The sequence below is a fragment of the Drosophila hydei genome, unplaced genomic scaffold (assembly GCF_003285905.1).
Source record: "Drosophila hydei strain 15085-1641.00,03,60 unplaced genomic scaffold, DhydRS2 tig00000063-arrow-pilon, whole genome shotgun sequence".
Taxonomy (NCBI): Eukaryota; Metazoa; Arthropoda; class Insecta; order Diptera; family Drosophilidae; genus Drosophila; species Drosophila hydei.
The window spans coordinates 2,718,405-2,742,634 of record NW_022045657.1 but is presented as its reverse complement, the minus strand read 5'-3'; the positions used below and the strand labels follow the sequence as shown (position 1 = coordinate 2,742,634).

General features: G+C 38.9%; 7 protein-coding genes across 11 annotated transcripts; 4 read left to right on the top strand and 3 right to left on the bottom strand.

Annotated features, from left to right (window-relative positions):
• The first annotated feature begins 575 nt into the window (after window positions 1–575).
• On the top strand, window positions 576–8,900 carry LOC111604884 (serine/threonine-protein kinase PAK 2). Its single transcript, XM_023323124.2, has 2 exons — window positions 576–3,110; window positions 8,689–8,900. The coding sequence occupies exon 1, from the start codon at window positions 1,035–1,037 to the stop codon at window positions 2,748–2,750; it is 1,716 nt and encodes a 571-aa protein (XP_023178892.1). The 5' UTR covers window positions 576–1,034; the 3' UTR covers window positions 2,751–3,110; window positions 8,689–8,900.
• A 3,125-nt stretch (window positions 8,901–12,025) lies between these two features.
• LOC111604956 (methionine synthase reductase) lies at window positions 12,026–13,883 on the bottom strand. 2 transcript variants are annotated; one of them, XM_023323234.2, is made up of 3 exons: window positions 13,567–13,883; window positions 12,186–13,515; window positions 12,027–12,124 (listed from the first exon to the last, which is right to left on the bottom strand). In XM_023323234.2, the coding sequence occupies exons 1-2, from the start codon at window positions 13,690–13,692 to the stop codon at window positions 12,220–12,222; spliced, it is 1,422 nt and encodes a 473-aa protein (XP_023179002.1). In that variant the 5' UTR covers window positions 13,693–13,883; the 3' UTR covers window positions 12,027–12,124; window positions 12,186–12,219. The 2 variants fall into 2 exon arrangements, with proteins under 2 accessions (XP_023179001.1, XP_023179002.1); XM_023323233.2 differs by having other exon boundaries at window positions 12,026–13,515.
• Window positions 13,884–13,971: 88 nt separating this feature from the next.
• Window positions 13,972–15,056, top strand: LOC111604957 (tetratricopeptide repeat protein 1). The gene is made up of 2 exons (XM_023323235.2): window positions 13,972–14,655; window positions 14,712–15,056. The coding sequence occupies exons 1-2, from the start codon at window positions 14,099–14,101 to the stop codon at window positions 14,998–15,000; spliced, it is 846 nt and encodes a 281-aa protein (XP_023179003.2). The 5' UTR covers window positions 13,972–14,098; the 3' UTR covers window positions 15,001–15,056.
• A 139-nt stretch (window positions 15,057–15,195) lies between these two features.
• On the top strand, window positions 15,196–19,750 carry LOC111604953 (protein CLEC16A homolog). 4 transcript variants are annotated; one of them, XM_023323232.2, is made up of 13 exons: window positions 15,196–15,389; window positions 15,499–15,693; window positions 15,754–15,893; window positions 16,162–16,310; window positions 16,375–16,517; window positions 16,579–16,665; window positions 16,729–17,522; window positions 17,701–17,703; window positions 17,802–17,918; window positions 17,986–18,447; window positions 18,507–19,059; window positions 19,117–19,335; window positions 19,406–19,750. In XM_023323232.2, exons 1-13 carry the CDS (start codon window positions 15,382–15,384, stop codon window positions 19,731–19,733), a joined length of 3,198 nt encoding a protein of 1,065 aa, XP_023179000.1. In that variant the 5' UTR covers window positions 15,196–15,381; the 3' UTR covers window positions 19,734–19,750. The 4 variants fall into 4 exon arrangements, with proteins under 4 accessions (XP_023179000.1, XP_023178998.1, XP_023178997.1 ...); XM_023323230.2 differs by having other exon boundaries at window positions 15,457–15,693; XM_023323229.2 differs by having other exon boundaries at window positions 15,196–15,693.
• Window positions 19,751–19,974: 224 nt separating this feature from the next.
• Window positions 19,975–20,513, top strand: LOC111604958 (28S ribosomal protein S33, mitochondrial). Its single transcript, XM_023323237.2, has 2 exons — window positions 19,975–20,186; window positions 20,252–20,513. Exons 1-2 carry the CDS (start codon window positions 20,064–20,066, stop codon window positions 20,471–20,473), a joined length of 345 nt encoding a protein of 114 aa, XP_023179005.2. The 5' UTR covers window positions 19,975–20,063; the 3' UTR covers window positions 20,474–20,513.
• Window positions 20,477–21,651, bottom strand: LOC111604959. Its single transcript, XM_023323238.2, has 4 exons — window positions 21,501–21,651; window positions 21,272–21,439; window positions 21,004–21,212; window positions 20,477–20,915 (listed from the first exon to the last, which is right to left on the bottom strand). The coding sequence occupies exons 1-4, from the start codon at window positions 21,607–21,609 to the stop codon at window positions 20,526–20,528; spliced, it is 876 nt and encodes a 291-aa protein (XP_023179006.1). The 5' UTR covers window positions 21,610–21,651; the 3' UTR covers window positions 20,477–20,525.
• A 243-nt stretch (window positions 21,652–21,894) lies between these two features.
• Window positions 21,895–23,691, bottom strand: LOC111604840 (protein farnesyltransferase subunit beta). The gene is made up of 4 exons (XM_023323072.2): window positions 23,465–23,691; window positions 23,146–23,402; window positions 22,413–23,084; window positions 21,895–22,338 (listed from the first exon to the last, which is right to left on the bottom strand). The coding sequence occupies exons 1-4, from the start codon at window positions 23,561–23,563 to the stop codon at window positions 22,122–22,124; spliced, it is 1,245 nt and encodes a 414-aa protein (XP_023178840.2). The 5' UTR covers window positions 23,564–23,691; the 3' UTR covers window positions 21,895–22,121.
• Window positions 23,692–24,230: the final 539 nt, after the last annotated feature.

The following is a 24,230-nucleotide window of genomic DNA, read 5'->3' as shown; positions in this document are numbered from 1 at the left end:
TTATTTGAAGTTTTTAGACAGGTGTGGCTCTTATAGTGTATCTTCTCTTTTTAGCCTTAAAAATATACAAGTATACATATAAAAAAGCTAAAATGTTATTAGTCTTTTTTAAATTGAAAATCAAATAATTAAAACTGAAAACTTATTACTTCCAATCTGTTATCAAGCGTGGTATTTTTTAAAGTTATTGCCACATTTCGGCGCTTGCAGCCTATGGTCACACAGTCACTTGTTCGTATGCGTGAGAGTGCGACAGCAGTACGGGCGATTGCAGCGCGACTTGCAGTAAAGGAGAAAAATTAAAAGAAGTTGTAAATTGCACACCTTCCACTGCAGCAAAAGTAAAAAAAACGTTGTGTTCATACAAATAAAAATGGCACAAAGGACTGGTTAAGATGCAAAGTGTGATATTTGCGGCACAAGCAAAATAAAAATAATAACAACAACAACAAGGGCAAGAACAAGACGCTAGTGCGGCCACTCCTTTTGTGCCCGTTGTCTCGCTCCAGAATCTGTGAAAATGTATGTGTGTTCGTGCGTGCGTACGTGTGTGTTGTAATTGAAAAAGTAAAGAGAAAAAATTGTGGCTACTGCATTTAATTAAAGAGTAGTTGTGTGTGTAGGCAATAAAAGTGAAAATTCTACAAAGCAGCGTACAAAAATGGCAAAGTGGGTTTTTTTTACGTTTGCTGTCTGCAAAAGCTTAAGCTAACTTAACTAGAGATAAGCGAGCGAACATAGACACGCACACAGATATATACATACGTACACAGTCATCTACATAGCACGGCGGGTGCGCGTGTGTGTGTGCTTGTTTATGACTCACGGCTGGCCCTGCGAGTGTGACTGTCGAGTGAGTTGTGTTAGTGCGAGTGAGAGGGCGCTAGAGCGCTACCTACGGCAACAAAACAACAAAACACGCTTCAATAGAATTTCCCAAGCATTTTAAACAAAATTCCACCATTGCAGAAAACAAAGAACATAGAGATTAAGATTAAGTGAAAGAGAGAGAGAGAGATAGAGAAAATATAAACATGAGTTTTGCCAAGTGGTTCAAGAAGAAGGAGCAAATCTCCGAGATTGGTGCCCCTACAAATTTCCAGAGGCATTTTCATGTCTCACGCAATCAGGAGACAGGCGATCTGGAGGGTCTGCCCACGCCATGGGTGCGCCTGATGAACACACAAATTACACGCGATGAACAGGACAAAAATCCAGATGCCGCTTACCACGCGGTCAAATATTACAATTACTCAATCAAAAAGAAAGAGCAGGAGGTGTTCAAGCCGTTCATAACCGAGGATGTTATACACGAGGAGTCCAAAGAGATTGATAACTATGTCAATTACAAGAACAAACACAAATCGCAAGATATCGATAAATCCGATGACGATGGCAGCGGCAGCTCAACGGCTACCGAGAGTAGCAGCAGCGGCTGTGGCAGTTCCGCCGCGAACAGCAACAGCAGCAGCCTAAACGACAGTAGTCAACAGTCAGTCATTCCGCTGGATGCACTCAATGAAGTGATCAAAGAGCTGGAATCGAATTTGGGCCGTGAAACGCTCAAGCCGATTAAACCGCATAGCGGACTGGAGCCACCACCTGTGCCTCCCAAAAAATCGCCACATCAATTGCCGCCCAAGCCACAAATCAAACCCAAACCTGCGAGCATTATACAAAACAAACTATCACGTGATCTGCGTGGCCATGATGGAGAGCTGCAGAAGATCAACACAGATACCATTATCATCAAGCCCGCGCCTCCAGGCAGTGGCAGCCAAGAGGGTAGCATCGATGCCGATGCGCCGGAGGAAACAATTTTGCGTCGCTCCAAGGAGAAAAGATCACAGAAAACAGATGCAGAGATCTATGATGAGCTGCGAGCCATATGCAATCCAGAAGATCCGCGTGAGCGTTACAAAACTAGCCAGGAGGTGGGCAAAGGTGCATCGGGTATTGTGTTTATAGCTGGCGATAAGCAAACGGAATCCCAGGTGGCAATCAAAACAATTGAAATGAAAAATCAATCCTCCAAGGATCTCATATTAACCGAAATACGTGTGCTCAAGGATTTCAATCACAAGAATCTGGTTAATTTCCTCGACGCATATCTGCTCGAGCCCGAGGATCAGCTCTGGGTGGTCATGGAGTATATGGATGGTGGTCCATTAACAGATGTTGTCACCGAAACCGTGATGAAGGAGCGTCAAATTGCGTGCGTCTGCCGTGAGGTCCTCTATGCGATTAGCTTTCTGCATGCGAAAGGGATCATACATCGAGACATCAAATCAGATAACGTGTTGCTCGGTATGGATGGCTGTGTAAAGGTAACAGACTTTGGCTTTTGTGCCAACATCGAAGGCGATGAGAAACGTCAGACCATGGTGGGCACACCCTACTGGATGGCCCCTGAGGTGGTGACACGCAAAAAGTATGGGAAAAAGGTGGACATCTGGTCGATTGGCATTATGGCCATCGAAATGATTGATGGTCAGCCGCCGTATCTGTATGAGACGCCGCTACGTGCACTCTATCTAATTGCGGCCAATGGACGACCAGAAATCAAGAGCTGGAGCAAGCTGAGTCCCAACTTGCAGGATTTCCTCAATCGTTGCCTGCAGGTCGATGTCGATTGCCGGGCCACAGCCGATGAGCTGCTCAAGCATCCATTCCTCGATGATTGCAGCGAGGTGAAGGCTCTGGTGCCCAACATTAAGGCTGCCAAGAAAGTGCTCCGTCGCAATGTATAGTTAATGTGCCAACAGCATCATCGAGCTGGCCAATTGCTCTTTGCGTGATGTGACCCACTCTACCAATACAATCGTCCTGTATATCCGTATATTCGTATATCCTGTTTGAACCCCACTCTCCACCTCATTTGGTAGACGTTCTTCTAAATCTGTGTAAATTTCGACAAACAAAACAAAACTGGAACAAAATGCTGATTAGTCTTTCATGTAGTCAACAACAGGAACAACAACAACAACCGTATAAAATCACGATATCTCTATCTATATATACAAATTTGCATGTATATCAATCAGTTCGCCTGTCGATCAGTCCAACTGACGCACGCATTGCACATCGCTGGACGATAATAACGTTAATTGGTAAGTTTCCGACGCTATTCACAAATTCATTATGAATATATATATTTACTTATATGTATATATCCATAACATTTTTTCCATCTGATCGATGATCTATGTGAGCTCAAAAATTGAATATTTATGAATTTGTGGTGAACTATTTACCTAGTTATCTTATCTAATGTATTCTAAGTTTTTGTTTTTAGTAGTAGACAAGTTGGATAAGGTCTTAGAAACCTTTTCTTGTAGAGTTAAAAGCTGTAGGAGAAATGGTTGAAGAACACATTTTACTAAATAAACCGTTTTCCAGCGGAAACAAGCAAAAGATCTAACTTCAATTAAACTTATTGCTAAGGTAAACTTTATTAAATAATATAAAAATTAAGTTAAGATTTTCTTGTAGCTTTCCACTACTTTGCCGGTTATTTAATGGATATTGCCAAGAAATATCTCAACATTTTAATATCATAATTACAAATTTTACCAAAAAAAAAAAAAAAACATTGAAAATTTGCTTTACAATATTCCATTAAATCAGTTAATTCAGAGATAGTTGCTATGGCATCTGTGGATATCCGTCACATGTAGACAATATTGTCTTGCAATCTACGGGGCCATCTAAAAAAACAGGTTTCCAATACAATAGACAAGTCCAGTCTTATGTATCAGTGAAAAAATAAAATAACAAATGCTTCAAGTGAAGGGTCACTAGTTGGCGATAGGTTGTATAAAATGAGTTTATGAGTTGGCCTAATCAGTTGATATACCTGTGAAACAGATTAAATGCGATCAAGGTCTCGTTCAATATTGTAAACATATTTACCTGTGACTGTTTGTGCTACATATGTATATGACTAAACACATATCTTGCGCTAACATCTTTTTTATTTTTGCATCATAACTGTTGCATTTGCATTTGAATCATCAGCTTAAGTATACCAGTTCTTTGGTACAAATTATGTTTTCTTCATTGTGGCTAAGTTAAAAATAAACTCAAGTCAATAGAAATTTAATATTTACATTACTCGTCCTAGTGATGCGTAATTGCTTATCGATAACTTAAAAAACTTGTGCGTCATCAACTTCGACTAAAGCTTCTCTTTCACCAAAAGCAGCATACGCTTATGCTAACGGCTGAAAAAGTAAGGTCCATTGAAAACTAGCACATAAACACTGGCACACAGGCATACATATATTATCAAATGTGTAGCAACAACAAGTGCGTATGTGCGCCAGCAGCTAACCAACGCCATTAAATACGCTCGTTCGCATTTCCTGTTGGACAGCAAAGAAAAGACTTGAAATAACGCATTGTCTGCCAAAAAGAAACAACTTTTTTAAATAAAAACTCGTACATAATCATTAAAAAAATACTTTCAATTCACACACTGCGGACAAAAGCAGACAGCAACACCTACACACACATGCTCCGCTTTTTCTTTATATTTCTTTTTGCCTTATCAAACAGCACTTGGGCAACCGCGCAGTTGGCACACACTCAGGCACACGCATGCATATCTTAGCTATCTTAAAATCCCCGTTGCTTTTATCAAATTCTTAGAACGTTTGTTGGTATGTTAACTTGATTTTGATAAACGCGAAAAAAAATGAAAAACTTGCTGTGATCATTGTCTAGCTAAAAGACGTGCTCAGTGCCAGTGTTGCTGTGCAGCTAATTGACGCCATAGTAGAAGTCGTTGTAATGTCTTTGCTATTGTCTTTCTTTCTTTACTTCTTTCCGTTTGTCTGGCTGCATTTTTCCATCACTCACCGCCATCCACTTATTGAATTTAATTGCTTGTGCAGTGGCGGCGGCGAACGCTGCATGGATTGGACGTTCCTCTGTGCTATTTTTACGCTCTCACTGTTACTGTGCGTCGCTCTAGCTCGCTCGCTCACTCTTACTCGGTTGCCCTTTTCATCCCACACACACTTATACATAATTATATATATATAGAGTGCGTGCAGTTTTCTACCGGATCTTCGGCTGTTTATTTGTTTATATTAGCGGCAAATACTTTTGCTTTCCGTTTTGCTTTCCTACTCCCAAAAGCGGCAACAGCCATAGGTACTCTCTTCAATTATATATATACATATGTATACAATATATGTATTTGTTTATAATTTCGCAAAGCGTTAGCTTTTTTGTATGCCAAGTGTCTTAGGGATGACAATATTGATAACAACAACAGTAGCAGCAAAGGCAATTCGACGCCGGCAGCACAATGAATAATCGCTTGCAAATACTTAATTCAGGAAATCAATATTGGCTTTTAAATTGCATGTGCCTTACACATGTACACAAACATACATATGTAAGTACACAAGCATGTATGAGTACATGTGTATACGTTCGCTTGGGAGCATTTCCAGTTGCATGCTGCTTCTTTGCCGGCTCCAGTTGTTACTGCGGCTGCTGTTGCTGCAGGGAGTGGCTCTGCTGGGGCCAAAGTACAATTTCCAGTCAAGGTGTATGCGTAAAGCCTTGTAAAAGGCCCTACACATATACACTATACATATGTAGGGGCACACGCATTTGTCTTTCATACCTAGCGCTAAATATTTTTGACTCTTTCTGTAAACGACATTGAAGGGCAGCCATTCATGCTTTTGTATATTTCATGTAGTTTTACTGGCAGTTTGTTGTATTTGCCTAAGCAAACGCCCAAAAACAAAAAAAAAACTAAAGAATGACTAAACCCAATTCCATTATGCGTTCAATTTTTATACGTCGCTCGCCACCCCACCCCATCACTCCCCACTCTGATAATTTCACCTTGCGCGTAAAAGGTTTTACTTTATATGAACGTTTTGGTTTTTTCTGTGTCTGTTTTGGCTTTGTTTCGTTTATTGAACCACCATATGACTCTCATGCCTTGGGCTCTGGCTGCTCTCCTTATTGTTGTTGTTACGGTTGATACGCGGAATTGTAGATGATTCATTCAATGTGTATTTTGGTGGGGAGGAACTTCGTGTTGTGAGCTCGTTTTTTATAACAAACATGGCAACCGACATCCGTACGCCCGCAACTGCAACCGCGTTTGACATTTTTCATAAGTACAAACAAACTTATGTATCACGCAAATGCAAAGCAATATAATTTTATAATTAATCTGTTACTAAATTTTTAAGTAATATTACGTACGATATTACAGAGCTTGGTCTTGCAAGTCTCATCAATTGCATTGTTTTATTGTATTGTGTGACTTATACAACAAATTCCACATGCACTCCACATGACGACACAACAACAACAACATTAGCAACAGCAGCAGTTGTTGGGCTTTCATAGCGGTTTTCGTAGCCTGCAATGATATTTTTGTTGCCACTCTCAAAACTGGAGCATGAAACTTTGTATTTTTTTTAAAGCATAAATCAGCTGGTGATTTTGCTGCTGCTGCTGCTGTTTTCTGTTCTCATTTGCATGAAAACTTCAGATAATTGCCGATATAACTGTGTTTATACTCAGTGTTTGATATGTATTAAAATAGGGTATATTAGTGTTGTTCGATATATATACCCTAAAGGTATTTCAAGCTGAGTGTGGGACGACAAAGCCAATAATTGGTTTCCGTGTGAATGGCAACGGGATCAACTATGCATGTGGAATGTAAATAGACGGAATCGATACTTTGGCACAGTAAATAGAATTCAAAATCCATTGTTCATTTGCCGTTCTCATTTTTGTAATGTTATTTTTGTCAACGGAAAATTGTGTGGAAAATGATGCTGTGAAAACGCGCATCATCTCTCTTATCTATACAAATTATAAATATAACACAAACAAAAGTACAATGCGAGTCGAGTGGCACGGACACAAAATGTCGCTGGGGTTTTCATTGAAATTTAAGCGTGACTTTCGCGCGGGCGCTTCACATGTCGATAAATGCACACATACATACATAAATACACACAAATGCATATATAGAAATATAAATATATGTATGAAAACAATTATTGCGCTGATAATTGACCGTATGCGCTAGCAACGCGCTTCCAACGCTTTAACAACAAATACAATATATAAATAAATAAAATAACAATAACAAGGCAACTTATTGTATTTTGTATGCGCCACCAAACAGACGCTAATAAAACAAACCTGTTGCGCTTAGCGGGCCGCACAATCAATATAAATACTAATAATCAAAAAGGAAGAAATAGTTGTAATTATGCAAAAATTGTGTAGATAAGCGCAACAATGCCATAATTGCATACCTAGTCCCCAATTCGATTGCAGTCAAGCTCTTCTTCTTCGTCTTCTTGTTACGTATCATTGCCATTCGCAATGTTTCTACGTGTTTCCAACTGTCGCCAGTTCCACTTGAATTTTGTATACGCATATACATGTGTGTAGAAACTTGTATGTATGTATATATTTGGCAGAGCCAGCCTAATCAGCTGTCCATATCGTAATCACATTGATAAACAGCAACAAATTGATAAGACAAGCGAAAATGATATTTTACCATGTTCAATTTTTGTTTTTGCGTTTTTTTAAAATATTTTTTATACACTTGTTTGGTCTTGCCATGGAAATTATGCAACGTTTATCGTTAATTAACAAAGGTCAAAATGTTAATTGAAATAAAGTTCAAGATTGCACACACACACATATATATTTACCTAAATACATACAAAAATTTGATAATATATATGAACATACATAGATGCAGCCATATGTAAATGAGTATCATACATTTAATCCATTCGACGTCTTTCTGTTTGTGCAGACATCACTGCAAATATTTACTTCCCGATTAGTGTTGGGGACAAGTGCACGAGAACTTTTGCAAATAGCTCGTTGAAAACTCCTATCGATTTATTTGTGAGTCTATAAATATGTAAGCCTGTATATACATACATATATACACAAATATATATAGTTGAATGTATGTATAAATGTAAGGTAACTTTAATTAATTCTAGCTGGGATTCCAAATAAGCCATACAGCTGCATTAAAATATCACGTACGCTCCATGCATTAAAATATAGGTGTATTTTGTAGTGTTTTTCCCCTTGCGCCAGATAAGTGACAAAATGTTTACGGAATGCGTGTCTATTGTAGAAGTGGCAAAGAATTATTTGACGATGTAAATGTTTTGGAAAAGAAACAAGTATAACGTTATAGTATGCCTATATGTATATCTGTAGTCAAAGTTTGTTTGGATGCCATGTACATCTGATTCGATATACATGTATAACTGATTCTTTTGGTATTAAATTATTAAATTAAAAAAGACATAGCTGATATACAAATTCATAATTTTTTATATTTAACTCTTTATTAAGGGGTATCTACAACTGTCATTAAGAAAGCAAATTACAGTTTGTCAATCTCTTTGCATGCGTAAGCAGGCAACTAACTTTAATTGAATAAAATTGCTAGCTTAGCAACAAAGAAATAAGCTTAGTCAAAGAAATCAAGTGTATATAGTTATTTATATATATGTAAAATAAAAAAATATACTCTAATTTGAACAGCACGCCACTGACTCATAATAAAATACTAAAAAAGCCGACTCAAATACTTCTGACTCATCGGCAAAGGTTGTAATCGATAACATTTTTAACAAAAATACACATCTCTAATTGCAGCACAAGGCCAATGGGACAGCGCTAATCACGACGAGCCGGGCAAAACGCAGAAAGTGCAAAGCAGTGACGTCACAGCAACAGATGAAAAAGCAGCTAACGATGTTTGGTATTGATGTAGATTAGGACCTTAACAGTTGTTGTACTGTTTTTTAGTCTGCTTACTATATTTTATTTTGCCGGAGACATATGATATACATACATACAATTATAAATACTACTATACAAATAACTATATATATATATATATATATGCATATGTATATGACTGGCTGAGAGTGCCCCTGTGTATACCCAAAGCGGGTATATGCAATACGATTACGATAACGATACCGATAGCATACAATAGTTTAATTATATATGTATTTGACAAACGCATCCAACTGATATATAAAAGAAAAATTAATATTGAAATATTGTAACTGTTTAAGTCGACATTAGATTGATAAATGTTTAAATAGTATATACATATACATAATTGTGATTTAAGCGATTTTATCAAAGCTGCATTATGCAATTCTACATAAAATTCGTCGTAGTATCTAAGTGCAACAACTACAAAAACAAATTTAATATGCAATACTTGTAAATTACCAAAAAAAAAAAAAAAACAAAAACAAATGAAAATTCGTTAAAATTGTAACAAATGGAAATGAGTGTAACAAGTGCCATTAGGACCAGCTAGCAGCAGCGAGAGTGACACTACAACAAGAACAAGAACTAGGCAACAACAACCTACATCCATAAATACAACAAAACATACCCTAACAAAATACATATTCCAATTAATAATTCTTAACCATTTTTAACAACATTAAATCATGTATTAGAGAGCAAGAGAAAAAATATTCCCTATAGAAATTCAAAAGTTGACATGGTTCTATATTCCATTATAAAGTAGTACAAACATAAGCTAAACTCTAAATGAAAAAGGTAAAGAAACAGATCCATCTTATATCCCAAACAAGTTGTCAAAATTCATGAATTTAACAAAAAAGAAAGAACAGAAAAACTGATTTGCCATAAATGTAGCGCACAAATGAAATACGATTAATTGAACAATACAAATGCGGTGTGCTGTTATCTAACTAACGGTAATGTGTGTGTCAAAAAATGATTATTATTCTCTGTAGAGTATATATATATTGTAGGCAAGGCACATACAAATAACTAATATAGTTCCCATGGAAATTTTTCGCGCAGATGCCAAATACAAGAATAGCAAAGATAGAGAAAGGGAAAGAGTGAGAAAGAGAGAGGGAGAGCGAAAGAGAGAAAACTAGAGGTGGAAGATAAGTGAAAGGAAAAAGGTTTAATTCCACAATATTTGTACGTATGTATACCTTAGCCGAAATAATCAACGAGTTTACGTTTTGGCCTTTTCGATTTAGTTGAAATATTTGGGTGCTCTTTCCAAAATTTGTGTTTATAGACCAAAACTTTTAGCTAGTCGCTGGCTTATGGGCTTTATCTAACACGGTTTGATTGGAAAGAGTATGAACATCTTCGGTGCGCCGATGCTTAGCTTTCTTTACTTGTTATATATACATATGATAATATATACAATATTTTTATGCAGTAGCTTTTAGTAGTATTTTTTACTCGTTTCCAAAAATCCACATAAAGTCAATGGGATTTGCATTTTGCGATTTTAGTAGCCAATGACTGATGCTTATGGGTCATAGTTCAATTACAAAATTAATACAAATCAACAAAAAAAAGAACCACAACAGCTCCTATTTTAACGCAATGCAAAGTTCACCCTGTGATTGCAACAACAAGTGTGGAACAAAAAGTGGAAATGTTTCCATTTTGACAATACTTTATTTTTAAGTATTTTTGATCGATACCGATACCGACACGAAATTTGCAATCACAGGGAGGGCAAAATTTTAGCAAAGAAAATATTTAAAAACAAAAATTACATTCAGTAAATAAGTACGTAAATGCATTTTTGCATAATTTAGAGCTTAAATGAATTATTCATTTTGATTAGATCGCTTAACGACGACGAGGAGCAAAGCGTCTTATATAGGCAAAGGCAACGAACGATAAGTATTTTTTTTGAATACACTGAGAAAAATATATATAGAAAAGTATTCTGAGCCAGTTGGCAGTTAACGCAGACATACCCGAACATACATAATCGCAAGCGCATTTAACTAAATAACGAAAATAATAAACTTAAAAGAATTCAACGAAACGAAATGAAACTTAAGTCTTTAAATGGTAGCATAATTTTTTATACGCAATTTTTTATTGCAATCGTAAAAAAAAGAAGCAAAATAAGAATACTGTCAGTCATCCAAAATTTTGATAAAATCCTTAATCCGTTGTATCCCTAACTTATGAAAAGAAAATATGCAAAGATCTATATATAGATATAATATTATATACATAATATACATACAAACAATTGGCGCTATTTCGATTTAACTGTAGTTAAAAAACATATGCATAATTACATACGCCAATTGATATACATAAAATATTAATTAAATAAGTACATGCAAATACTACAGAACTATACAAAAATCATGTGTGTGTTTTTTCAATACGTTTTATTCTTATTCTCTTTGTGTTTACTCTGCGTTTGCACAGAAAATTCCATTTAACGATTTTTTTATTATTTAAATGCATTTTTTTTGTCTGCAATTGCTTAACTAAGTCGTAATCGTATATTACACACTTAACTATCATTATATAATATATTTACATTAATTTGCAATCTATTATACATTTTAATTTTAGATATCCTGAGTATGAGAAAATGATTATGCATATATTTAGTTTTAATTCACACACCCACTATGATAATTCACCGTCTTTTAAGCGAACGGTTATTTACAATTTTATACGCACAACTTGTATGTATTATTTTAGTTTGCACTGTAATTTTTATTTTGTGTTGTTAAATATATCGTTATTTACTTATTCGACCAAAGCACTTTTATCTATTAATTCTTTTCCCATTAGCAAAAGTGACTTCAGCGTTAACTGGATTTATATTGTAACAAATATACCATCTTCTTTGAATTCGCTCATAAAATTCCTTATAAGTCGAAAAATGTCCCTGGAAATTTACTTTGCAAGTAAACAAGCGGAGCTGGCGTATTTATAAAGAACTTAATTTGTATATTCTTGCGGTATATGCTGTGATCTACAATTTAAAGCTGCTGGAAAAAAATTAAATTGGTTTTACTAATTTAGTACAATTGTGCAATAGTACTATTGCACCCAAATGATGTATAATATATTATTTTGAAATACCTTGCTTGAGATGGGAAAGTTTGACTAAAGATGATGAAGTTACATCCACTGCTTGCAACTATAATTCCCGCTATTCGCCCGGAAAAGGCGAGAAAATAGTTAAATTGGCAGCGCTGATTATATGAAATCGTTTATTTCTAAATTTCCCTTTAAACCAACAAAAATAAAACTGAAAATGCACAAATGTAAAATCAAGCACCACATTTATTAAAAGTTGCTAACAAGTTTACCATGAATGTTGAGGTAATCAACCGTAATTTGTAATTATAGCCAAATATCCTCACGATATTTGCCTTGCGTACGCAGCTCTTTGAGATGATGTGTGGCTTGCGTTTCGTCTAGGCTTAGAACCTGTTGTAGACAGCAACGCAGACTATCTTCAATGGATTTGGAAATTTTTGCACCATCTGCACAAACGTATAAAATAGTTGTGGGTTGCTGCAGCAGCTCAACAAGCTGCTCCGCATCCTGTTGCAACAATTGCTGCACATATTTCGGCTGCTCAGCCACCGAGCTACGGGAATAGCAAAGACGCAGATGCTGTAGGATTGAATTTTCTTGCCAGATGACCAGTTGCTCTTGTTTGAGCATAGCCTGTGGCGTCTTGGCGCCAGCATAAAGCCAGGTTTGACCTGTGGCGTGTTGCTGACGTAGTTGCTTGTGCTCCAGAAAGCCTAGAAAAGGGGCCAAACCCGTGCCCACAGCTATAAGAATTTGATTGCTTGTCAACTCGCGATCGGTATAACGGAATGCATTCGGCATGCGCGGATAAACATAAAGTTGGACTGGCTTCTGCTGCAGCAAGTACTGTTCAACCTTGGCTTCGAGCATGCTAGTCGTGACGCCAGGGTTGTGTGCGCGTATGGAGTAAACTATACGCAGCTGGTGCGCGCTCTCCAATGGGCTGTTAGCTATAGAATATGGGCGGGGTAGAAGGCGTGGTAAATGTTCTACTAGTAGGGCTAACGTTGGCTGACAGCTGGCGCATAGCTCCAAAAGATCCAGAAAGCATAAGCCACGTTCCAATATGAGTGTCTGATAGTGGGCGACGCCTTGTTTGGAGGAGAGACTCGCCAGAAAAGAGCGCTCCTTCAATTCACTGGTGTAGCTGGCCAAGGCGCTGAGGAACTGTTTTTGCGGTACTGAGCGTAGCGAGACGCAATACGTTAGAATCTCTCGTGGAGTAGTCAGCGCGGGTATGTGAGCGGGCACTTTGGCGCTTTTCTTGGCGCAGTTTAAGGCGAGATTCACATGGCACGCGCTGTCCGCTTGCTGGGTCAAGTTCAGGCGTTGCAGTACTTGAGCCACAACCTGCGGTGAGTTGCTGGGTAGTATGGCCACTGTATCTCCGGGCTCGTAGTCTAGCTCACCCAATGATGCTATGTCCAGCGTTAGTTCTACAACACGCTTTGTTTCAGTAGTAGCATCGGCTGCCACGAGCACTTTGGCATCTGATATCAACACTACCATTGGCGTATAATCAGCACGTGCGAAAGGAAACTTTAAGGCACTGCCGCAACTCAGCTGACCGCATGGATCAAGCTGTGGCGTAATTGAGGTCTGTAACATGACTTGTTAAGCGCAATACTCAGTGAAATAGTACACACTAACCTTTTCTGTAACGCTAAAGACAACTTCGAGATTACTTTCCAATGGTTTGGCAGGCACATATTCAGTCAGTGTATGTTTGTCAATTTCCACATCAAGTGGCGAATACAATTGTTCAACGCCAACCATTCTGATATTTACAACGGCTCAAGTGTGACCGCTCTTAGTTTTAACAAAAATTGTAAAACCAATTAACACATTGAATGCGGGAGTACAAGTGATTTGATTTATTCAGAGAATACTTGATTACAATTTAATCTACTTTGAATATATTGACTGTTACTACAGAAGAAAATATTAAATATGCATATATTAGTGCGTTTTGTACGTTACAAACCAATCATCGTTTAAGCTTACGCCCACCTCTAGTTAAGTGCTGCTGTACTATAAAAGAATAAATAACCCTACTTACAGCCGTAAGTCGGTGTGTACACACTAACCGAATGTTAAATTAAAAAACAGCAAACGCACAATAATACAAATCATTGCTGCCGAAATTTCTAGTATAAATTGAAATTAAAAACGCGGTGACGGCATGGCAGACAAGGCTACAAATGATGAAGAATTCCAAGATGCGGTAGACGAGCTCACGTCGCCCATACAAAAAGTAAACCCCAATTCACCAGATCATGTCAAATTGATTGATGACATTATAGAAAAGAATAGTAAACTACGTCTTGCGGATGGAGAAGGAGGCGCCGTGGGTGGCGAAGAGGAGAACAATAAGGACGATGACGATGATAATAGCGGTGATAAAAGTGATGTGATACAGCCCGATGGAGAACTTAGCTTGGAGGAGCTGCAACTGCAGGAGAAAGAACTGAGTGCCGAACAACTCGAAGCTAACAAAGAGAAGGCGAACAAACTAAAACTCGAAGGCAATGAGCTCTTTAAAAACGATGAGGCCGAACGTGCTGTTACATTATATACAGAAGCACTGAACATTTGCCCCTCCATAAATAGCAAAGAGCGTGCTATACTGTTTTGTAATCGTGCAGCGGCCAAAATGAAGTTGGATGCTAACAAAGCCGCAATTGGCGACTGCACACAGGCCATACAACTCCATCCGGTATATGTGCGTGCGTTATTACGGTAAATATTTAATATAACTAGAAGAAATATAGTTTTAAACCTTATTTTTTGAACAGGCGAGCCAAGCTATACGAGCAAGATGACAGACCAGATGAAGCGTTGACAGATTACAAGCGAGTATATGAAATTGATCCGGGTCAGCCTGAGGCACGAGAGGCTCAAGTACGTCTGCCAGCTTTGATAAATGAGCGCAATGAAAAACTGAAAACCGAAATGATGTCCAGTCTAAAAGGCTTGGGCGATATGATATTGAAGCCCTTTGGTTTGTCTACCGCAAATTTTCAAATGCAGCAGGATCCTAATTCTGGTTCATATTCCATTAATTTTAATCAAAATAAGAGTTAGTATGAAATACCGTGACAAGTTTGTTAAAGGAATAAAGTTGGATAAACCATGAAAAAGGCGTGGGAGCATTTTGCTGTCCAGCTGATTGCGGTTGAGCCAGTGTGTACTAATTTTGTCACCGCGTGCAACAGTGTGACCACTCGTTTTAGGACAGCTGACTTTGACACCTGCTGTCTTCGTACTAAAAGCGGAAGAAGAAGAATCGTTTATAGAAAATAGAAATTTTAAGTTCATAAAGATTTACAAAATTAGTGTCGTTTATTTGACGTGAAGTTTTCGCAAACCTGCGTAACGTAGTGGGCCCATCGCGATTACAAGTGGTGCACAATTTTCAGCTCTCTCGAGTGCCAATGAGCTATTTGGAAAGTCTATTGTGTTGTTATGACTCTGTAAATAATAATTATAGACTAATGCTATTCTATTATTAGTATTGAGTGTACCCAGTTTATGTTGCAGTTAAAGCATAGTGTTTATTAATACTCGCATAATGTTTCGCAGCCGTAGCTGGTTTGGCGGCCCTTGGGGTGGACGCCCCAAAAATCGGTTGTCATTGGAGCATCTAAAATACCTGTACAGCATATTGGAAAAGAACACAACCGTCTCGGAAAGCAATCGTGGATTGCTGGTTGAATCATTGCGCTGTATTGCCGAGATTCTAATCTGGGGTGATCAACATGACTCCCTGGTGTTTGAGTAAGCACTGCGGTTTATAATTTAAATTTATTGTAAAATTGACTATTGTTATTTGTATAGTTTCTTTTTAGAGAAAAACATGCTCTCGTACTTCCTGCACATTATGCGTCAGAAGAGCGGCGGCTCTAGTTACGTTTGCGTCCAACTACTCCAGACACTTAATATTCTCTTTGAAAACATCAGAAATGAGACGTCACTGTGTATGTACAAGTTTGTTTATTAGTATATTGGAATGTAGATCGCTTTAGGCAAACATTTATGTTAACCAGACAACTCTGTTACGTTTAAAGAGTGCACGCTTATTGTTTACATTTAGAGCATATAACAGTTCTCTTTCTATGCATGTATAACAAATGTTTTACAGTGGTGGCTCGCATGTTAGATTTTCCTAAACGGTGCTCCTCCGCTTTAAATTTGAAATTACAAAGTTTTGCTGCTGTTAAATAATATATATAATTTTTTTTTCAGATTATTTGCTAAGTAATAACCATGTCAATTCCATAATGGTGCACAAATTTGATTTCTCCGATGAGGATGTTATGGGCTATTATATACTCTTTCTAAAAACATTGAGTCTCAAGCTCAACACACACACTATACACTTCTTTTACAACGAGGTTGGTACTCTTAAATATATTTTAATATATTTAAAACTTTTTAATTTTTGTTTTTTTTTTTCAGCACACAAATGACTTCCCTCTGTACACGGAGGCTATTAAGTTCTTCAATCATCCCGAGTCGATGGTACGCATTGCAGTGCGCACAATTTCCTTAAATGTGTACAAGGTGCAAAATGCGAGCATGTTGCGTTTTATTAGAGACAAGTGAGTGGATAAATCTAAGCAAAGATAATACGTGTTTAACTTTATTTTTTACATTTATTAGAACGGCGGCGCCTTACTTTAGCAACTTAGTTTGGTTTATCGGCAAGCACATATTGGAGCTGGACACCTGTGTGCGTACAGATATAGAGTAAGAAATGAATAAATATTCCCATAATTTTCTTACTTAATTTGAATCTTTATTTCTTTACAGCCACCAATCGAATCAGAAGCTATCCAATTTAGTTGCGGAGCATCTTGATCATTTGCACTATTTGAGTGATATTTTACTGTTGGATATCAAGGACTTGAATGCCGTGCTCACCGAACATTTGCTGCACAAGCTGTTTGTACCTTTGTATATATTCTCTTTAACGCCAGCTCCGCCGCCTCCCTCGTTGGCTGTGGTCACACAGAATTTGGCAGCTGTTCTAAATCGCAATGTGGATATTGACATACAGGAGATGCATCATCCGCGGGTTAGCTCCATTGTGGCTCTCTATTTGCTGTCGCTCGTCTTTTTGGTTGTCACTCATGCGCCGCTGGTGCACGCCCTGGCGTGGGTCATATTAAATGGGGATCATAGTGTTTTTAAAGAGGGAGCTGCCGAAATACTCAACTCGTATGTGGAGCATCGTGAGGTAGTGGTGCCGAGCTTTGGCGAACCACACGAGAGTCTTGAACAGGCATTAGACACGGTTGTAGGCCATACGGCTAACTACAGTGGCGATGCAGTTAGCGAGGACAGCGGAGTTGAGTCAACACCAGCAGCGACAGCTTCACCTACAAGCGGACACATAGAAACTGTAGCCGAGGCTGCGGCCACCCGGTTGCGCAATATTACCGATGAGGAGAAACAGCTGCTACAACAGTCTACATCAGCGCAGACCTTTTCTGAACTTCCTAATCCATTTCTGGACACTGTGCTGCAGGCGCTTGACTGTACGGAAAATGATTATTTAGCTCTGTTATCCCTCTGCCTCATTTACGCGATGTCCCACAATCGAGGTGAGTTCGACTGTGACAAAGTCTATAGATTAAAGCTACGCTTTAGCTGCTCCGGTTCTCAGCTAACTGTGCCTCTTTCACGTGTCTCTCTCTTTCTGCTCATTTCATTGCTTTTTGTGTGTGGTATGAAAATATTTCAAAAAATAAAATGCGTACACAACATGGCACCCTTTACCAGATGGTATGTAACTTGTTCATTCCCCCATACTAATGTATTACATGTTTGCCAAAGAGCTGCATTACATTCGGCTTATTTATAACTCTTGTACCTATTCGCAGGCATGAAGAACGAGTGGTTCGAACAGGTGCTGTCCAAATCGATGCGAGGCTCGTTTAGCTATAAGACGGCAATAATTGAACATCTGCTTAATATTATCACGCAATCCAGTCTGCCATGTAAGTAGATCTAGCTCTTTCATGCTTTTTTACATTATTAATATTACTTTGATGATCCGTGTTACAGCCTGTCGCATTCGATTAATCACAGCTGAGATAGCATTGGAGCTGTTGTTGACTTTCACCAAGCCCTCCACAGATGAGGCACCCTTTATAACGCCCTCGCAGCAGGGTTTGCTGTTCAGTGCTCGTAATCAGTCGATGGTTGTGCTGCGTAACTTTTACAAGTCGGAAGATATATTCCTCGACCTTTTTGAGGATGAGTACAATGAGATGCGTAAGGCGCAGCTGAATGTCGAGTTTCTGTGTATGGACTCGACCATTCTGTTGCCGCCCACGGGCACACCTCTAACGGGGATTGGGTTTACACGTCGCCTGCCTTGCGGCGAGGTAGAGAAGGCTCGTCGAGCTATACGCGTCTACTTTCTGTTACGTCGTACGTGCCAAAAGTTCTTAAATGAAAAGGAAACGCTGCTACCACTGACGAATGTGGTGAATCTGGTGCAGGTGGACAATGTGCTCGATCTGAGTGAGTATTTGATGATCAGTTCTGGTATTCAATTGATTACATGAATTTATTGTTTGTAGATAATAGTGATTTAATTGCCTGTACGGTCGTCTCTAAGGAGAATGCGAAACAACGGCGTTTTCTGGTTATTGATGCACTGCAGCTCATACTCGTGGAGCCGGATGCCAAGTTATTGGGCTGGGGCGTGGCCAAGTTTGTAGGTTTTTTACAGGACGTCGAAGTGCAGGGCGACAAGGATGACTCACGATGCCTGCATATCACAGTACATCGAGGTGGAGTAACACATAATCGTACGCCGCTTCTGTCCGCAAAATTTCTGTTCGATGATCACATACGTTGCATGGCGGCCAAGCAGCGTCTTACGAAAGGACGCAGCAAGGCTCGTCAAAAGAAAATGTATCAGATTGCCCAGCTAATTGAAATACCCGGCCAGCTAGACTCTCCGCTGTATCCAGTGTGTGCCACTTCAACACATTGTGGTAACGCGCGTCTGGCCCAAAAGAGCGCCAATTTAACTGCTACTCGAGTGCCCGGGTTCGCAGCTGTACTTCGTGGCAACAACAGTGCCGGCATCAGTCGTACTCAGATGGCGCAGAATCGTTCTATAGAGGGGTAGATATTATTGAAATGTTTTATATAGAAATCAATTTTATATTTTTAAAATTTTAGTATACGTAATGAAAGCGGCAGTCGCTCACGACGGAAAAGTCCTAATGCCGGGTCCAGTTCAACATCGTCACTGCGGACGGGCAATGTCTCACTGGATAGGGACCGTTCACCCAGTGTGAGCGGAGCAAGTCACAGCTCGTCGCAGTCCAGAGAAAACTCGCAGGCGCGCGGTTCCGGTAATCGCTCCCGTGAGAGCAGTCCACGTATGCCAAGACCACGGTTCGTGTAATTAACGCGATTTAATTATTTGTACTTGGTTTATCTAACTTTTATTTTATTTGCTTGGCAGCTCTGAGGAAATCCCCTTAGAAGATTTTCCGCACTCACGTAATAATAGTCCACATTCGCGGGGCACTGTGGGTAATCCATCTCCATCCTCACGCTCACATACTCCATCACGTGTGTTGCACTTCGATCAGATATCGGTGCACAGTGGCTCTCCACGGGAACCATCATGTTTAATAGGCACGAATGCATTGCTGAGCCAATTAAATGGTAGTGTAGCCATTGCTAGAGAAGTGATCCCAGTTCAAAGCTCCGAGGAGACATCCTTTATAGGCAATGATATAGATGCAGAAAACAGACGAAAGGGAAGAGGCAACATTGAAACGGTTTAATAACAAATTTTTTAATATTGCAATACCATTGCTATTTACTGTGCATATTGTGAGAGTTAAATTGTCGCTACAATTTTGTTATTCCAATTAATGTTAATTTAGTATTGATTTAGAAATAAACGTTGATTTGACGAATTTAAAATTTTAAAACTATGCAGAATAAAAACGGTTTTACATGATTACAGCTGTTATACCTTTTATATATGTCGATATCGATAATTTTAATCGTTATCGCGAAGCAGCTGTGGCTTGTTTTGTGAATCGACCGGGTGACATAACCCCCAACGTTTTGCTTAATAATACTTAAAACAAACTCAAACTGAAATAAAAATGTCTAACTTTAAATATAGCGAGCTTATTAAGCTCGGCACACAGTATGCGCGTCGTATGAATTATCTGTCGAATCGCATATTTGGCGAGGTGGCGCGCACTACAAACGACAAGTCAATGAAGGTCTAAAACTGAACTTTGTATTTTATTTATTTAAAATTATAAATAATTGGATATTTTGCTGACAGGTTGTACGCATGTTCTCAGAGGAGCCCATACATAAACGAGACTATGTGGTCAACTGGTATCCCCGACATGTAGAAACCCATTTGTTGATGAAAAATTTGCGGGATTATGGACTGTTCCGCGATGAGCACCAGGATTTCAAGGAAGAGATGAAGCGTTTGCGGAAACTGCGTGGCAAAGCGGCGCCCAAGAAGGGCGAGGGTAAACGATCAACTAAGAAATAGAAAATAGACGCACTAAAAATCATTTCATTTGCCTTTTTTTTATTAAATTCGATTAAGCAACTTCTTTGGGTGTCAGCAATTTAGCATTACCCGCGAAGACAACATCATCGTGCTGTCTACATTCGTACTCCACAGTCGCGATTTTACGCGCTTTGATTAGACGCACAGTCACTATTGTGTCCGTTTCTACACGACATGGTTTCAAGAACTTAAAGCTCTGCTCGAGTACCACAGTGCCTGGTCCTGGCAATTGAGTACCTATTATGCCAGCAACTACTGCATTAAGCAGTGCACCATGAACACGGCGCTCTGTAATGGGCATGTCCTTGCTATGTATATAATTAGAATCGCCAGTAAATTGAGAAAATGTTTCAAGGTCCTGCTGTGTAAAGCGTTTTATCACTTGAACCTGTTTTAGTTTGGATTGTGGTTGGCTGCACAGCTGTCGTCGTAGCTGCAGTAGCATTGTGGAGCTCGGTTATCTCGGTTCGAGAACCAAAATCTTCCAGGAAAACTATGCAAAGCTTAACAACGCGTTCGTCGTTCGAGGATTCACGCCAATGTTGCACTCGCTTGAGCAATTCCGGTGTTATGATTTGTTGCTTGCTGCTCAATCCTGCGCTCAATAGTTGATAATAAAGTGCCAGGCTATGTAGTACGAAATCGGCTTTATCGGTGCTTAGAAATACGTTTCTGAGTATGGAAATTTTTTCAACTATGAATTTGGCGGTGTTTTTGTCTGTGAATTGCGAAGGTACAATGATAGCAATCTAGCTTATTAACTGAAAAAAACTTTACCCAAGCAAAAATTGCACAGAGCTGCTACCGCATGTAGCTGAAGGATGGGGTTCTGTGTGTCAAGAGCTGCGATGAAGACATTCAAAGCTTCGGCTTCATGCAGATATGGCCAGTTTATTGGATCGTAAGCAAAATTTGCCAAGTTAGCGGTTACCTGCTCCAAGGCCTCTGGTAGCGACATATCGACATTGTTAGCAGTGGTGCAGGAGTTGGCGCAGCAAATACTTACCAACGTTTGTGGATGTGTAATATTCATCCACGAGGTGTCCAATATATTCACGTCGGTCTATGCCCTCTGCCGGTGTCTTGCGTTTTAAGTGCCGATGGCTGGAAAACATGTAGAATTATAAACTACAATTATAACGCAACAGGTTTGTTTGAATAATGTTGCTATTTGCGTGTAAACGTAGACATTCTGTGAAAATCTTAACATAACAGCTACTGTCTTTAACAGAGCGCGAGACATTGAGAAATGAATGAGAATTAATATAAAAATTTATACAAGAATCCCTATGACTTTTCTAATAATAACTTTAAGTCAGGATAATTATTAATAGACTCAAATAAAAAGCGGAGGTATAAGAAACGTTTTAATTTAATTATCAATTTGTACATAACAGAGTTACTCCACGCATAAAAGTTCCGCTCCACATAAATTCATACATCCTGGGAATATTAGAAACACTATCGAAAAGTAGTTTAGTTTTTGTAGATATTTTTGAAAATAAGTTATCGATTTTCAATGAGAAAATTTTGATTATAGCGTGTACAAACAGTAAATAATTTGTCAGCTAAACATCAGCGTGTATGTACAAAATTCAACACTCCAAATGTCTTAATCCCCCGATCGCTAGGTACTAACGTTGCAACCAGTATCCTTGTTGGAATTATTTGAAAAATAGTTTAAAGCTGCTGCAACTACTTTCGGTGGTATGTTAAACAATGGATGTGTGGGTAGAAGTTCGTTCCGAAGATCACCAAGCACTTGTGGATGCATCGCAGACTCCGAATGCTGTGCAATAGAAACGCCACTCAGCGTGTAACAGGTGTGATATAGATCTTGCGGTCTACGGGAAAAAGGGTACTTGTGAGCTTCGAATAATAAACATATGCTGATATGATTTTCAAATGATAAACTTACTTGCCGGGTTTGTCAATCAGGCCGCCATTTGCTTTCTGGCAACACAGCAATATATATTCTTGCAGCGCTTCGACATCAAAAAGTGTCTTCTCCATGGATTTTTCAGCTCCTATCATTGTGGCCTGCGTTATAGGAATGGTGGCCCCTACCCAAAAAGAGTAGCAACCATCTACTAGTTTATTGGTGCGTCCTTGAAAACCACCCTCATAAATCATTTGACGACGCAGTGTCCACTGCAGGAGAGCTTTCTTATCGCATTTGTCAGCCTGATTGAGCAATGCCAGACTGGCAATGCCACAAAAAGTGTACCCGCCATGTGCTTCCAAGTCGGGCGCTCCACCAAAGCCACCCTCGTAGGTTTGACAGCTAGCAATCCAGTCGGCGGTGCCCTTGAACAGTTCATTCAACACCGGCTCAGGCACATTGGTAAGCTTGGCACAAGAGATTGCACAGTAGGCGCCTCGCACGTCCGTCTCACCGTCTACGTGCAGGCGAAAGGAGCCATCGTCATCGCGCACGCTGAATAGAAACTTAATAAGTGATTCTCGATCGATGGCGCGATATGCGCTCTGTGTGCCAATGATGCATAAGCTGTTAACCGCAGCATAGGTTGGTGCCAGGTGCGCATATTGACCTGGTCCGCCGCCAAAGCCGCCAGTAGGTGTACGACATCTGGAATCATAAGAATGAAAACTTATTTTCGATATCCACGATTAGGGTATTTTTAACATACTTGTTGAGAAATTGCACAACATTGTCCAGAGTCTGTTCGTCAAAGTTGAAGTTCAACAATTGCGCCGACTGTAGTATCCAGTAGATACACCAGGGGCGACTGCTGTCCAAGCATTCATAATTGGATGGCAGTTTACCAAGCATCAAATCCAAATATTGTTGGTGTTGCATGCGATTTAGCTGCGTTGCCCGCGGATTTACGAACTGTGTCTGTACAAATCGATCGTAACATTTTTCAACGGAATCCTCAGTTTTAATCTAGAAAATATAGCAAGGGCTTGTTTGTTATCTGTCGTCGGCAAGAAAATTTGATTACTCACTTGCTCCCTGGATGTTATTGTGGATACCTTCTCGTCGTCGTATTGAAAGTTTTTTAGCTCTGCAAAATTGCGAAAAAAGAGCTCGCCCGATGACCACATGGTTTTGATATCCGAATTGAAAATTAAATTAATATAAATACAAAATTGTGCTACTTGTATCGAATCGGTCTGAATATGTTTGATCGAACGACATACTAAAGTCAACTAAGACGGAACCACTGGTTCGTTCGCTTAAATAAACAACATCATATGTTTCTGCTACACAACATATTTATGTTTTGCAGCTGTTAGCAGCAATAGAAATGAACTCTTTATATGGAAAATATGAAATTATTCTGTAAAGAATACAAGCAGACATATTCCTACCAAATATCACATTATTTCTGCATTTTAATTTTGTAATACAATTAAATTAAATGACTAGTTTGGTTTTGATAACAGAGGTCTAACAGTATCCCAACTTAATTTGAAATCGATAAAAGTTGCTACAGAGTATCGATAAATTACAATTTAAACTAAATGATCTGTTTTATATAGTTTGAAATGAAATTTAAGCTTGTTTTTATCTAATAAGTTATATTTAAATACTAAGTTAAGTTACAAATTGTCAGACATTTATCTTTATTTGTTCGTTTTAGATGATTCCCATGCATTTTAGGATTTTTGCATCGCTCATCGTTTCAGTTACCATTTGCAATACCAAAGCACAGGCAAAGACGATATAGAGTGTGTGCGCTTATCTCCACAGTGTTCGACGAGAAGATGC

Coding starts and splice junctions, on each gene's coding strand:
- LOC111604884 (XM_023323124.2), top strand. CDS start 1,035: ATGAGTTTTGCCAAGTGGTTCAAGAAGAAGGAGCAAATCTCCGAGATT.
- LOC111604956 (XM_023323233.2), bottom strand. CDS start 13,692: ATGGTTGGCGTTGAACAATTGTATTCGCCACTTGATGTGGAAATTGAC. Junction 13,516..13,566: donor TCTTTAGCGTTACAGAAAAG/GTTAGTGTGTAC, acceptor GTCATGTTACAG/ACCTCAATTACGCCACAGCT.
- LOC111604957 (XM_023323235.2), top strand. CDS start 14,099: ATGGCAGACAAGGCTACAAATGATGAAGAATTCCAAGATGCGGTAGAC. Junction 14,656..14,711: donor TATGTGCGTGCGTTATTACG/GTAAATATTTAA, acceptor TTTTTTGAACAG/GCGAGCCAAGCTATACGAGC.
- LOC111604953 (XM_023323230.2), top strand. CDS start 15,488: ATGTTTCGCAGCCGTAGCTGGTTTGGCGGCCCTTGGGGTGGACGCCCC. Junction 17,919..17,985: donor CACGCAATCCAGTCTGCCAT/GTAAGTAGATCT, acceptor TCCGTGTTACAG/CCTGTCGCATTCGATTAATC. Junction 19,336..19,405: donor CCACGTATGCCAAGACCACG/GTTCGTGTAATT, acceptor TTTGCTTGGCAG/CTCTGAGGAAATCCCCTTAG.
- LOC111604958 (XM_023323237.2), top strand. CDS start 20,064: ATGTCTAACTTTAAATATAGCGAGCTTATTAAGCTCGGCACACAGTAT. Junction 20,187..20,251: donor CAAACGACAAGTCAATGAAG/GTCTAAAACTGA, acceptor TTTTGCTGACAG/GTTGTACGCATGTTCTCAGA.
- LOC111604959 (XM_023323238.2), bottom strand. CDS start 21,609: ATGTTTTCCAGCCATCGGCACTTAAAACGCAAGACACCGGCAGAGGGC. Junction 21,440..21,500: donor TTACACATCCACAAACGTTG/GTAAGTATTTGC, acceptor TGTCGCTACCAG/AGGCCTTGGAGCAGGTAACC. Junction 20,916..21,003: donor CCTCGAACGACGAACGCGTT/GTTAAGCTTTGC, acceptor CTACGACGACAG/CTGTGCAGCCAACCACAATC.
- LOC111604840 (XM_023323072.2), bottom strand. CDS start 23,563: ATGTGGTCATCGGGCGAGCTCTTTTTTCGCAATTTTGCAGAGCTAAAA. Junction 23,085..23,145: donor GTTGTGCAATTTCTCAACAA/GTATGTTAAAAA, acceptor TTATGATTCCAG/ATGTCGTACACCTACTGGCG. Junction 22,339..22,412: donor CTGATTGACAAACCCGGCAA/GTAAGTTTATCA, acceptor TTTTTCCCGTAG/ACCGCAAGATCTATATCACA.